The sequence below is a fragment of the Polypterus senegalus genome, chromosome 10 (genome assembly GCF_016835505.1).
Source record: "Polypterus senegalus isolate Bchr_013 chromosome 10, ASM1683550v1, whole genome shotgun sequence".
Lineage (NCBI taxonomy): Eukaryota > Metazoa > Chordata > Cladistia > Polypteriformes > Polypteridae > Polypterus > Polypterus senegalus.
In genome coordinates, this window is record NC_053163.1 from 3,216,469 (window position 1) to 3,229,429 (window position 12,961).

Below are 12,961 nucleotides of genomic sequence, written 5' to 3' on the forward strand. Positions count from 1 at the left end.
GCCCTTTCACCCCCACTCCTCAAATTATTATAGGAGCGTGCCACTCGCCCCTTTCTAATCCTTTCCACAGGGGTGACTAGCTAACATTCACATTGTGCCTTTTTCTGTAGGGTCCCAAAGCCACTTTCCGTGAGCCCCTAGAACCATCCTATGTGTTTCCCATACAGTATGCCTTCTTATTCTTTATTTTGCATATGCTTTTTATTCCTTTTCCTTCTATATTCGTATTACTTGCAGCACACCAGTCAAACTAACAGGAATCCCCCAATCTACTCACCATGACTCCGTCCACCTGCCTGGAAATGCCCGTCAAGTCGTGCCTCGTATCGGCTAGGAGGAGGTCAGGGACTCCCCACGCAGGAAACGCCCAAGGCAGGCCAATCCTACTTGTACTGAAGCTGGACCCAATCCGGCCGGAATCGGCTCCACCACGGTCCTCTGGACGATCCCGCACGAGGAGTCGTCTGCCGTCTCCAGCCCCATGTTGGGCGCCAAAACTCAGACCAGGCAGCAAGTGTGGGTATAAAGCAACTTTATTTTTCAGAGTCACAGTGAGAAGAGTTTCAGAAAAGCAGACAATCAAATATACATGACAGCGTCAGGGCTCTTCTGAACCCCGTCTGTTGGGTGGGGTCCAGTTTTATACCCCTAGAATGCGTGATTTCATATCATTATAAAATGCAACAGTCAACACTTTATTATACACAATCCTTGAGCCCCTTCAATGTCCCTTATGCAACTTGATTTCTTGGCTCCTTTTGTTATGGCGTTCAGATGTAAGCTAAGGGACAACGTGATAAGGCAGACTCATGTGTGGAATGCTTAGACCTTGAGTCCTTTGCACAAACATTTTTCTGTTTACTAAAACAAAGCATTCTTTTACATGGTTTTGTAAAGCTTACTTCTCAGACATGAATTAGTACAAGGGAACGAAGAGAACATTCGTCTTCCACATGATGCACTGTTTATGTGCTTTAATCCATTACTGCATTATGAATACAAAGCTTTCTCCTGATCTCTCATTTTCGCTTTAATTTCCACTTCACCATTTTTACTGTAATTTCACTAAGCCCCTCACTTTAATTGTCTCCTTTGTTCCTCGCACTCCTCTTTACTGTCAACCGCATTCCTCCCACCAGTCATGTCCAGTCCTATCTTCAAGAAGCTCTGTTGATTACATTAGAACATTAGAACAATTCAGACGAGAACAGGCCCAACAAAGCTCACCAGTCCTCTCCACTTATTTCTTCCAAAAAAACATCAAGTCGAGTTCTGAAAGTTCCTAACGTCTTACTGTCTACCACACTACTTGGTTGCTTATTCCAAGTGTCTATCGTTGTTTGTTTAAAGAAAAACTTCCTAATGTTTCAGGAAAATGTACCCTTAACAAGTTCCCAACTGTGTCCCCGTGTTCTTGATGAACTCATTTTAAAATAACAGTCTCGATCCACTGGAATAATTCACTTCACCATTTTAAAACTTCAATCATGTCACCTCTTATTCTTCTTTTGCTTAAACTGTAAAGGCTCCGCTCTTTTAATCTTTCCTCATAATTCACCCCTGTAGCCCTGGACTCAGCCTGGTCGCTCTTCTCTGGACCTTTTCTAGTTCTGTTATGTCCTTTTTGTAGCCTGGAGACCAAAACTGCACCAAGGACTCCAGATGAGGCCTCAGCAGTGTGTTATAAAGCCTGAGCAAAACCTCCTGTGACTTGTAGTGCACAATATCAAGGCGCTATATAACCTGACAGTCTGTTAGCCTTCTTCATAGCTTCTGAACACTGTTGGGAAGTCGATAGCTTAGAGTCCACTACGACTCCTAAATCCTTCTCATAAGGTGGAGTCTCGATTTTCAGACCTTCCATTGTGTATTCAGACCGCACATTTTTACTCCTTATTAATAATACTTGCCATTTACTGACATTAAATTTCCTTTTGCTTAAACTGTATAGGCTCAGCTCTTTTCATCTTTCTTCATAACTCATCCCCTGTAGCCCTGAATTAGCCGAGTCGCTCTTCTCTGGACCTTTTCTTGTGCTGCTATGTCTTTATGGAGACCAAAACTACACACAGTACTCCATGATAAGGCCTCACCAGTGTGTTATAAAGCTTGAGCAGGACCTCCTGTGACTTGTACTCCACACATCAAGGCGCTATATAACCTGACATTCTGTTAGCCTTCTTAATGGCTTCTGAACACTGTTGGGAACTCAATAGCTTAGAGTCCACTATGACTCCTAAATCTTTCTCATAAGGTGTATTCTTGATTTTCCAACAGCTCATTGTGTATTCACATCTCACATTTTTACTTCCTATGTGTAATACTTTACATTTATTGACATTAAATTTCATTTTCCACATATCTACCCAAGCCTGTATGCTGTCCAAGTCCTTCTGTAATGATACAATGGATTCCAAATTATCTGCAATTCCAACTATCTTGGTATCATCTGCAAACTTAACCAGCTTCTTCCTTATATTCCTATCTAAATTATTCATAGATATTATAAATATCAGCTAACACTGCCCCCTGCTGCTCACCACTCTTAACATCGGCCAATTCTGAGACAGTTCCTCGCACCATCACCCTCTGCTTCCTGTGTCTGAGCCAATTCTGCACCCACCTACAAACATCACCCTGAACTGCCATTTCTTTAAGTTTGATGTCCATTTGCTCCTCTTTTCCTCCTCATTCTCCTTGTACCATTTTCCTTCTTATAATCTCCACCAGGGCTCTGTTTTTCTATCTCCACAGACTCCTCAGACATCGCTTATCCACTTTGTCTCCTCACAGGGTCAGTTGGAAAACAGAAAGGCTCAAATGAAAAAAAGAATTGAAGAGAAAGAGAAGAAGCTGAGAGAGATGAAGGAGATGGTAGTGAGGATTCAGGTGAGTCTCGTGTCCCATTCAGATGTCATAGTGGAAGGAGTACGAGAATTCAATTTGGGTGAAGTGCGCTGTGAAATGAGGGGTAAAATAGGTAAAAAAAATATATATATATATATTCATTTACCTTCATCGGTTTGAAAAATATAATTTAAGAACCTTTACAATACATAAAGATGTTAATATTCACAGTAAATTTTTATGCCATTAAAAAAGAAGCAATTTAAATATGTAAAGAAAGATTGCCATTTTTATTCATTAAGCCATAGAAAATTAAGAGCAGCTTTCTTTTTACAAGTTTCAGTCAGTCAGTCATTCATTCTCCAACCCGCTATAATCAAACACAGGGTTACGGGGGTCTGCTGGAGCCAATCCCAGCCAGCACAGGGCACAAGGCAGGAACAAATCCCCAGGCAGGGCGCCAGCCCACCTCAGTTTAATAAGTTTATGCTTTGAAATGCCTGTTGTTTTGTTTTTTGTATGACAGCACATCTCAGTGTCTCCATGTTTTGTAGCTTCTCTAAAGCTCATCAGTCTAAAATTAATTTCTGTCTCCTTTGACTCAGAGCTCTGCAGACAGAGATGTTCAAGAACAAGAGGAGAACTTCAAGTCTGTGCTTGAGTCTATTAAGAGGCTGAGGTCAGAGGTCACCGAGATGATTAGGGATTACGAGAGAAGGGAAGTGAGAAAGGCCCAGGAGATCATTAATCACCTGGAGAAGGTGATCAAAGAGCTGAAGAGGAAAAAAGTTGAGCTGGCTGAGCTTTCACAGATGGACGACCACATCCACTTCTTAAAGGTGAGGCGGTCAATCTGAAGGACGCCAGCATTCCTGTTTTGACACACAAGCCTGTATCTCTCATGTTCTCTTTCCCTTTGTTCCTCTCATCTAGATGTTTCCAAAATTTTCTGGCCCTTTAGGCAATGGAAACACACCCAACATTACAGTTCATGAAGATATTTTGCCTGGGGCTCTGAGGATGAGCCTTTCTTATTTGAAGAAGCATCTGGATGAGAACAACAGCTGGAAGTTTGTGCAGTCTCAAGAGGCTGGTGGGTTTTGTGTCCACATGTGACCTCCTCAGTAAATCAAGGGAGACCAGGAGGTGGGGGGAGAAGTTGTCCTCCTCATTCTGAGAGTTTAAAATTCAGCCCCTATTTTTTTTTTGTTCTCTACTCAGGTGTTGATACATTAGATTATGTTCTACAGAATCTGAGAGATAAAAATTGGCTTTTAAAATGTAAGTATTCTTTTTTCTATTTATCTCTTTATTGAGTGTAAAGGTTTAATAGGATTATTCTGATCTACTGTCTCTGAGTGGAGTCTAGAAGTGTTGCAGTGTTAATTGACCCATACTTGCTTACATTGGACCAGTTAAAAGGTAAACGTGTTCCTTGTAGCTTTAAATTGAGCTCTCCAGGTGGCCCTGTTACACACTAGAGCATTAGAACACTCTGGACGAGAACAGGCCATTCAGCCCAACAAAGCTTCCCAAAAGCATCTAAAAACATCAAGTTGAGTTTTGAAAATCTTACTGTCTACAACACTACTTGGTAGCTTATTTAAAGTGTCTATCGTTCTTTGTGTAAAGAAAACCTTCCTAATGATTGTGCAAAATTTACCCTTAACAAGTAATCAGGTGACCTCTTAATCTTCTTTTGCTTAAACTGTAAAGGCTCAGCTCTTTAAATATTTCCTCACAACTCATCCCCTGTGGCCCTGAATCAGCCTAGTTGCTCTTCTCTGGACCTTTTCTAGTGCTGATATGTCCTTTTTGTAGCCTGGAGACCAAAACTACACACAGTACTCCATGATAAGGCCTCACCAGTGTGTTATAAAGCTTGAGCAGGACCTCCTGTGACTTGTACTCCACACATCAAGGCGCTATATAACCTGACATTCTGTTAGCCTCCTTAATGGCTTCTGAACACTGTCGGGAACTCAATAGCTTAAAGTCCACTATGACTCCTAAATCCTTCTCATAAGGTGTACTCTTGATTATCCAACAGCTCATTGTGTATTCACATCTCACATTTTTACTTCCTATGTGTAATACTTTACATTTATTGACATTAAATTTCACTTTCCACAAATCTACCCAAGCCTGTATGCTGTCCAAGTCCTTCTGTAATGATACAATGGATTCCAAATTATCTGCCATTCCAACTATCTTGGTATCATCTGCAAACTTAACCAGCTTCTTCCTTATATTCCAATCTAAATCATGTATAGATGTTACAAATAGCAGTGGTCCCAGCACTGCCCCCTGCTGGTCACCACTCTTAACAGCAGTCAGTTCTGATGAGGTTCCTGTCACCATCACCCTCTGCTTCCTGTGTCTGAACCAATTCTGCACCCATCTAAAAACATCACCCTGAACTCCCACTTCTTTTAGTCTGATGCCCAACCTCTCATGTGGCACCTTATCAAATGCTTTCTGAAAGTCCAGATCAATAACATCATCTCCTCCACTTCCAGCCTGTTAGTAAAACACAACCTCCCTCTTCTGACCCTACACGGACTTTCTTGTCCTTGCCAGGTGTTGCTCAATCTTATCCTTAATAATTCCTTCCATTAATTTTCCTGTGATGCATGTTAAGCTTACTGGCCTATAGTTGCTTGGATCTGCCCTGTCACCCTTTTTATATAATGAGATGATATTTGCAATTTTCCAGTCCTTTGGAATCTCTCCAGTGTGCAATGACTTCCTAAAAATATGTGTCAATGGTTTATATCTGTACACGCCAGGGTCTTTAAGAACTTGAGGATAAATATTATCTGGTCCTGGTGACTTGTTTGATTTCATCTTATTTAATCCGAGCAGCTCTTCTCCCTCTACAATTTCCAAATCCCTCAGTACCTCCTTAGTAGTTGTGTTTACCTCTGGCAGGTTATCCACTTGCCCACTTGTAAACACCTCAGAAAAATGTAAGTTTAGAGCATCTGTTATTTCACTGTCTGTGTCTTTTAATTCCCCTTTACTATTCCTGATGAACTTGACCTCCTCCTTGACTGTTCTTTTACTACTAAAATACTGAAAGAATCTCTTGGGGACTTCTTTCGCCTTATCTGCTATATTCCTCTCCAACTGTCTTTTAACCTCCCTGATATTCTTCTTAATGGTTGCCCTCATGTTCCCATACGCTCTAGGATTCACTTTGCAGTCATTAGTCTTATATGCCTTATACAGCAGTTTTTTCCTTTGTAACTTCTTTTTTAAATCTTTATTAATCCACTGTGGAGTTTTTTTTAGTTTCCTATTAATTCCAATTTTAGTTACTGTATGTATCTGTCCTGCATTACATGTAAAACATTTTCAAACCTGTTCCACTGCTCCTCGACTGTCTCCACACCTAAACGCTTATCCCAGTGTATCCTCCTTAGACTTTGCCACATTTGCTCAAAATTTGCCCCACAACAGTTCAACTTAACAATTGCAGTCTTTGCGTCTACACTCTTATAAAATACTGAGAATTGTATTACATTATGGTCATGTGACCCGAGTGGTCCAATCACCTCTACACCCTGAATTCTATCCTGATTGTTACAAAATACTAAATCCAGATAGGCTTCACTCCATGTTGGTGCTTTAACATGCTGTGTTAACAAACAGTGATTATTTCTAAAAACTCTTCCATCTGCAAGGTTATCCCAGTTAATATTTGGATAATTAAAGCCCCCCATGACTATAACATCACCCTGTAAACTTGCCTTTTTGATATTACTAAAAATATGTGTGTTGAAATTACTGTCTGAATTGGGTGGTCTATAACACACTCCTACAATAAGACCTCTTTCCCTAATATTTTCCAGACGAGTCCAGATGTCCTCACTAAGATGGGGCTCATCATCCAACTGAAGAGGTCTTGCATTTAAATTCTGTTTGGCATAAACAGCAACTCCACCTCCTTTTCTTTTCTGTCTATCCTTCCTAATAAATGTGTATCCCTCTATGTTACACTCATCCCCATCTTTGTTATTTAGCCAGGCTTCCGTTATTACTATAATATCATAATTATGCTCTGCTACATACAACTCCAACTCACTTATCTTATTTTTAATCCTTCTAGCATTAAGTTAAGATATTTTTAATGTGTTATTCCTCATTTAAATGTTGGCTTAGAATTTACATTACTATGCATTTTTATTTCTACACCGTTCTAAACCTTGCCTGTCCTAAACTCCCTGCCCCCATTCCTTAGTTTAGTGGTTTTTGCCTAACTGTGTTGGTTTGGAGACATTCTTCCAATGTGGAGGGCAAAAGAATCAGGGAAGAAACTTAACATATCTAACTAGGGAGAGGATTAGAATGACCTCACAAAGGAGAAGAACAGAGTGTCCTTTATCACGGCAGGCTGGGAGACTGGTTATGAAGGAGTATTTCGGACAAAATAAAATAAATAAATAAATCCATCCATTATCCAGCCCCAGCTATATCCTAACTATAGGGTCACGGAGGTCTGCTGGAGCCAATCACAGCCAACACAGGGCGCAAGGCAGGAAATAAAACCCCAGGCACCGCTACAGGGCACACACACATGCACACACCAAGCACACACTAGGGACAATTTAGAATCGCCAAGTCACCTAACCTGCATGTCTTTGGACTGTAGGAGGAAACATGCAAACTCCATGCAGGGAGCACCCGGGAAGTGAACCCAGGTCTCCTTACTGCGAGGAAGCAGTGCTACCACTGTGCCACCCCTAAATAAATAAATAAAAGTACTGTGAAATGTGAACACAAATAAATAAATGTGTCACAAAATATGTTTTTGTTGCTTATTTATTTATTTTATCTTGTCCATAATATTCCTCCAAATGCATCATGAAATATGGGTTGAAATAAAACTGTCACTTTCACTCATTGAAGTTGAGAAGGTGGGCTCTAGCACATAATGAGTTTTGATTGGTGAATCTTCTTCGATAGATTGCTCATGCCTAATTCAAAATGTCTTTGTGGGAAATGCAGGTAAATGTGATAGCATAAGAATTAATTACAAAAATGCTTATTACTGCCGATGAAATGGATTCTGCTGATGTTATCACATATTTTAGAGAGAAAACTGAAGATTTATCAGAAGAAATTATAATAATGGCATCCTTTTTAGACCACCATATTGACAACTCTATTTTTAAAAACACTGAAGGACTGAGGTAACGGACTAGGCTATACCCTAGTTCTGGTGACAAAGTGACCTGCCCAGGACGCCCATCCTTTGGCATTCCAGCTAAGTCAACAGAACACTTTCTTTTATGTAGTTTAAAAGTATGACAGATTGCAGATACATATGGTGTATCAGAGAAGATGATCACAAGGCGAATGAGCCATTGTGAGGTACAGTGAGCTGCACCGGCTCTATCAGTTTAGACACCTTGACACAGAAAGCCCAAAGCAGCATCAGCTGATATTTTGAACTGAATACAGTATTTGCCCCATTTTACGAGTCTAAAGTCAGGCGTATATTCACAGCTACTTTTTCAAACAACTTCACAGCTCTGGGGCCTCATGTATAAACGGTGCGTACGCACAGAAATGTTGCATAAGAACTTTTCCACGTTCAAATCGCGATGTATAAAACCTACACTTGGCGGAAAACCGCGCACATTTCCACGGTATCTCATACCTTGTCGTACGCAAGTTCTCCGCTCGGTTTTGCAGACTGGCGGCACCCAGCGTCAAAGCAGTGCTACTGTTCCTGTGTGGTTACTCCTTATTTTCATGATGCGGCTTTATAAATATACTGAAACTAACCGGATATTGTTTATTAGTGTAATGCATCTGATTGCAATTAACTCTTAACAATATAATGGAGCAGGGAACAGCCATAGTATTCTAAATACCAGAACTGCTTTAGCGTTGTTACTCTCACTGCACCTTCTTCTTCTTCTTCTTCTTCTTCTTCTTTCAGCTGCTACTGTTAGGAGTTGCCACAGCGGATCATCTTTTTCCGTATTTCTCTCACTGCACGACTCGGAGTATTTATATCACTGTATCTGAGTGTGATTCACAACAGCAGATGATCGGAAAGGGAATTATCGGTATACAGCATCAAGGACACGCTGTCTCAGCCACTGCAAAATGTTTTAAAGCCTTTCCTGTACAGACCTCGCGGTTCAAAACAGTTTAATCCCAAGAACTTTAAATGCAGCCAATCAAGTGCTCCTTGTAGAACTGTTAGGACTTATAAGTACAATCACCTCACTGTAAACTTGCACTATAGTTATAATTATAATGTATTTACATATGATGACGATATCATTTTTAAGGTGAAATGCAGCAAAATATGTTTGTTAAATTATACACATAAAACTTTAACTTCATTTAAATAATCTATATTCTTCACTGGGAGTGTCGGGAAGGATAGAATAATTAAACATGTACTACGAAGATATTTCAATGTTCTTTAAACGTTTTGAAGAATCGGCGCTAAGCTTACAGATGGCTTAACGTCTATTACAGAGCTGATTGTATGGTGATCGGTTACTTGGGGAAAGAAAAGCACTGACTGCAGTGACGGCTACGCCAATATATATTGAATATAAAACAGAAAGAGAAAATAACAACACAGCTAAAAACGCAGCGACAAATTTCGACAAAAGATAAATGCTTGTGTCATGAGCACGAGGCGGCTGTGCAGTGTCTACAACGGACGTGGCCATCCACCGTGCATAAGCTACCTTACTGACGGGCGGGTGAAGGAGCCACCGATTCTTCCTCTGCCCAGTGCCACCACAAGCCAAGAGCCGCCCCTGAGTACTGCTGCAATAAATTATTTCATCGAAGTGAAACTCATGTTTAATAACGTGCTTTAACTCCAATCATCATGAAAATGACATCACGTATACATCTCAGTATTTTAGTTATTCAGAGAGCTGTAATATCACGAATGTCATGGACTCTGTGTCCAGTTGGAGGAAGAGAGCCGGTTTAAGAAGCAAGTAGTGATTCACACACACAGATCACATACGAGTAGAAGATCAAATACAAAACAAAGCATTTAACGTGCTACTTTAATTACGATGTAATTTGAGAAACTGGTCAATTAAACAATTTTAAGATGAAGTTTATAATGTTCTACTAAATGACAAAATAAACTACGTGATTAAAGTGGAAAATTCGAGATTAAAGTTGACATTTCGTGCTTTTTCCCCACCGTGTGCCTTTTTTCTCTGTACCCTAATAAGCTTTCATATGACACTCAGACAGTGGGCTTACAACTCGGCTTTCCACGGCGACTTTGATATGTGACTTCTTTTTTATTTCTGGCACTGTGCGATTTTGTGAATGTGAGCTTTCAAGTTTCTCCAACACGCTATGTCACTCGATCAACTTCATTTTGTTGATTATACCACGGTTTATTTGAACAAATAGTATGTTTTTCCTTTGCCTCCACTTGGTATTTGCTGAAATTCTTATATTTTCCCCCATGCTTTTCCCATTGTCTTTTCACAGAAGGCTGAGCTTAAGGGCGATTTATATTGATTTGCATATTCAAAGAGGCGTAATTCTGGTTGGGGCGTTGGGGAGTTGGGGCGTTACAAAATGCGCGTGCACGAGCGTTAGTTTTCACACTGATCGGGATTTATGTAGCAGAAGAACGTGGAGGTTGGAGTACGCACAGATTCCTGCATCTGGATTTTTCTGTGCGTAAGCACATTTCGGCTTTTGTGCTTACGCCATGTTATAGTGCGAGTTCTACGCACAGCGTTATACATGAGGCCCCTGATCAGTGGCAAACATGATACATTCTGACACTTGTCATATTACTTATTCAAAGTCTCAGCAGTAATTCAAAGCATTTTTGTAACTTTTTGACCTTCCATAGAGACGTCTGTTTCTGGTCAGGTCAGGTGATTTCTTATTCGGTCTGCTCTCTGCTTCTCTCTACCCTAAAATGTCAGATCTACCCCTCCACTGAAAAGAGTGCATTTCAGTTTAAAAACAGATCAACATAAGGAAACAGCGGCCAGCAATGTCCACTTGATACAATAAAGCGAAAATGCATCACTTCCATCTGTGTAACCATATTTGATAATCCATCCACAAGAAAATGAAAATTAAGCAATCCAACATTTATCCAAAAAGTGGTGTCACCAGTCATAAATCACAATAATGCAGGATACCATCTCTTAAACATAAAACAAAACCAAGACTGTGAAATCCTTTTAAAATACAAAACCACAATTAGTCCAAGCAGTTATCCTGATTACTTGCACACACAGTTTTTAGGCAGCACTCTTTTGTTTATATCAATGCTGTAACTCAGCATTCAGAATGAAAATGTCTACGGAATTTTACAGAATCAGACTAATAATTTATCTATGATTATTTTTATTTCAGTCTTTATAATATCCAATGAATTGGAGTTATGCAATGTTCTTCTTTAGAAAGATAGGTGTAATTGTTTAAAAAGTTAATCAAGTCTGCTTTTGTCCACATGGAGGGTCTTTCAGATTTATGCATTGAACAGACCTGTCCAGACCTCTGCCGAAAATTAGGCAGCACATTCAGTGACCTTCTGTTTCAGTCACTGTGTGTATATTTGTGTTTTACTTGGCCAAAGATGCACAAGTATTATGATTTTAAAAAACGTCATAACCACTTTTACTATTAATTTTCAGGCTATTTCACAGAGCACTTTATTTGATGATTACTACCTGTAGATTTCATACAAACTGTTTAATTGTGTTTAGAAACTGCAAGTCTTAGTTGCTTGAGAAATACAGTATGTCTAAGACAGTTGGTGAGCCAGCTTTGTGATCTGAGCCTGTCACCTCACAATCAGTGGGCACACCCTACAGGCCACAATGCATCACTGACATAAAATATTTTAAACATTTGAAAATTTAACAAAAGAACTAAACCCAGGAACTGATACTGGGAATTAGCAACATTTTCAGTTCAAAGAAGCTGGAAACGCTATTTTCTCATTTTTCTGCCATCCCAACTCCAGATTAGTACAATGCAGATCCTGTTCCCAAGTCCCTGCTTGGTGAGCCACTTTACTTTTAGTCTGTCACTCATGGACACTTTACAGATGTGCCAATACCAGGCTTCTGATGGATTTACATCTGTGTAACTGTGAATCTTTTTCATAATTTTATCAGTCTAAATGTGTGTATTTCTTTTTATATTTATAGATCCAGAATCTAATCCAGCAATTTATCGAAGTAAGTCAGTTTTAGCAAACTTTTCTGACATCGGTTGTGTTATTACATTTTGTTTCCACAGCTGCACTTTACCAATAAATGATGAATATGATAAACATGTGTTGTTTTGTAGTTTTAGTCAATGATACATTTTACATTTATTAATCTTGAATGTGAGTGCAGGGGAAACCCACACTATGAAATAAGAATGCAAGTTTAGAAATATTTGTTGTACTCTGAAAAGGTTATGGAGTCATTTAAAGGTGCCACTGTGGCATTTTAATGCATGGTATTGAAACTCAGAAGAAATTGCCTTTTTTTCCTCACACAGAATGTTATCGAATTGTACTGCTTGGGAAAATGGGAACTGGAAAGAGTGCATCTGGAAATCTCATCCTCGGAGATGATGCATTTGTGTCATCAATTTGCAGTTCATCAATTACAAACAGATGTGAGAAAAAAGAAGGAACAGTCGATGACATAAACGTTTGTGTGGTTGACACCCCTGACCTCTTTGATGAGTCAGAAGGGACTGTTACAGAGATACTGAAATGCATGGAGTTGTCTGCCCCCGGCCCCGACGTTTTCCTGCTAGTACTGAAATTAGGTCGCTTCACTAAAGAGCAGAGATATACTGCGGAGATAATCAGAGGAATTTTTGGCCCAGATATACTGAAATACACTATAGTTCTTTTCACTTGTGGGGATCTTCTGAAGAACAAAACAGTTGAAGATTATTTGAAAAACGCTGATCAAAGCCTGAAGAATCTGTTGGAGAGCTGTGGTAACAGGTATCAAGTATTCTCAAATAATGACATCAAAAACCGTGAACAAGTAAAGGAGCTGCTGAGAAAAATAAAAAGACTTAAAGAAGAAAATAGTGGTTGTTACCATAAGAGATATATTCCACACAAAACAGTTTA

General features: G+C 39.7%; 1 protein-coding gene across 1 annotated transcript in view; it reads left to right on the forward strand.

Moving 5' to 3' along the window:
• LOC120536346 overlaps nt 1–12,961 on the forward strand; it is a 48,162-nt gene that overhangs the window by 15,447 nt on the left and 19,754 nt on the right. Inside the window, exons 2-7 of the mRNA XM_039764672.1 lie at nt 2,794–2,889; nt 3,453–3,686; nt 3,781–3,940; nt 4,069–4,128; nt 12,030–12,059; nt 12,370–12,956. Coding sequence (XP_039620606.1) covers nt 2,794–2,889; nt 3,453–3,686; nt 3,781–3,940; nt 4,069–4,128; nt 12,030–12,059; nt 12,370–12,956 — 1,167 coding nt within the window. The remainder of the gene's footprint in view (nt 1–2,793; nt 2,890–3,452; nt 3,687–3,780; nt 3,941–4,068; nt 4,129–12,029; nt 12,060–12,369; nt 12,957–12,961) is intronic.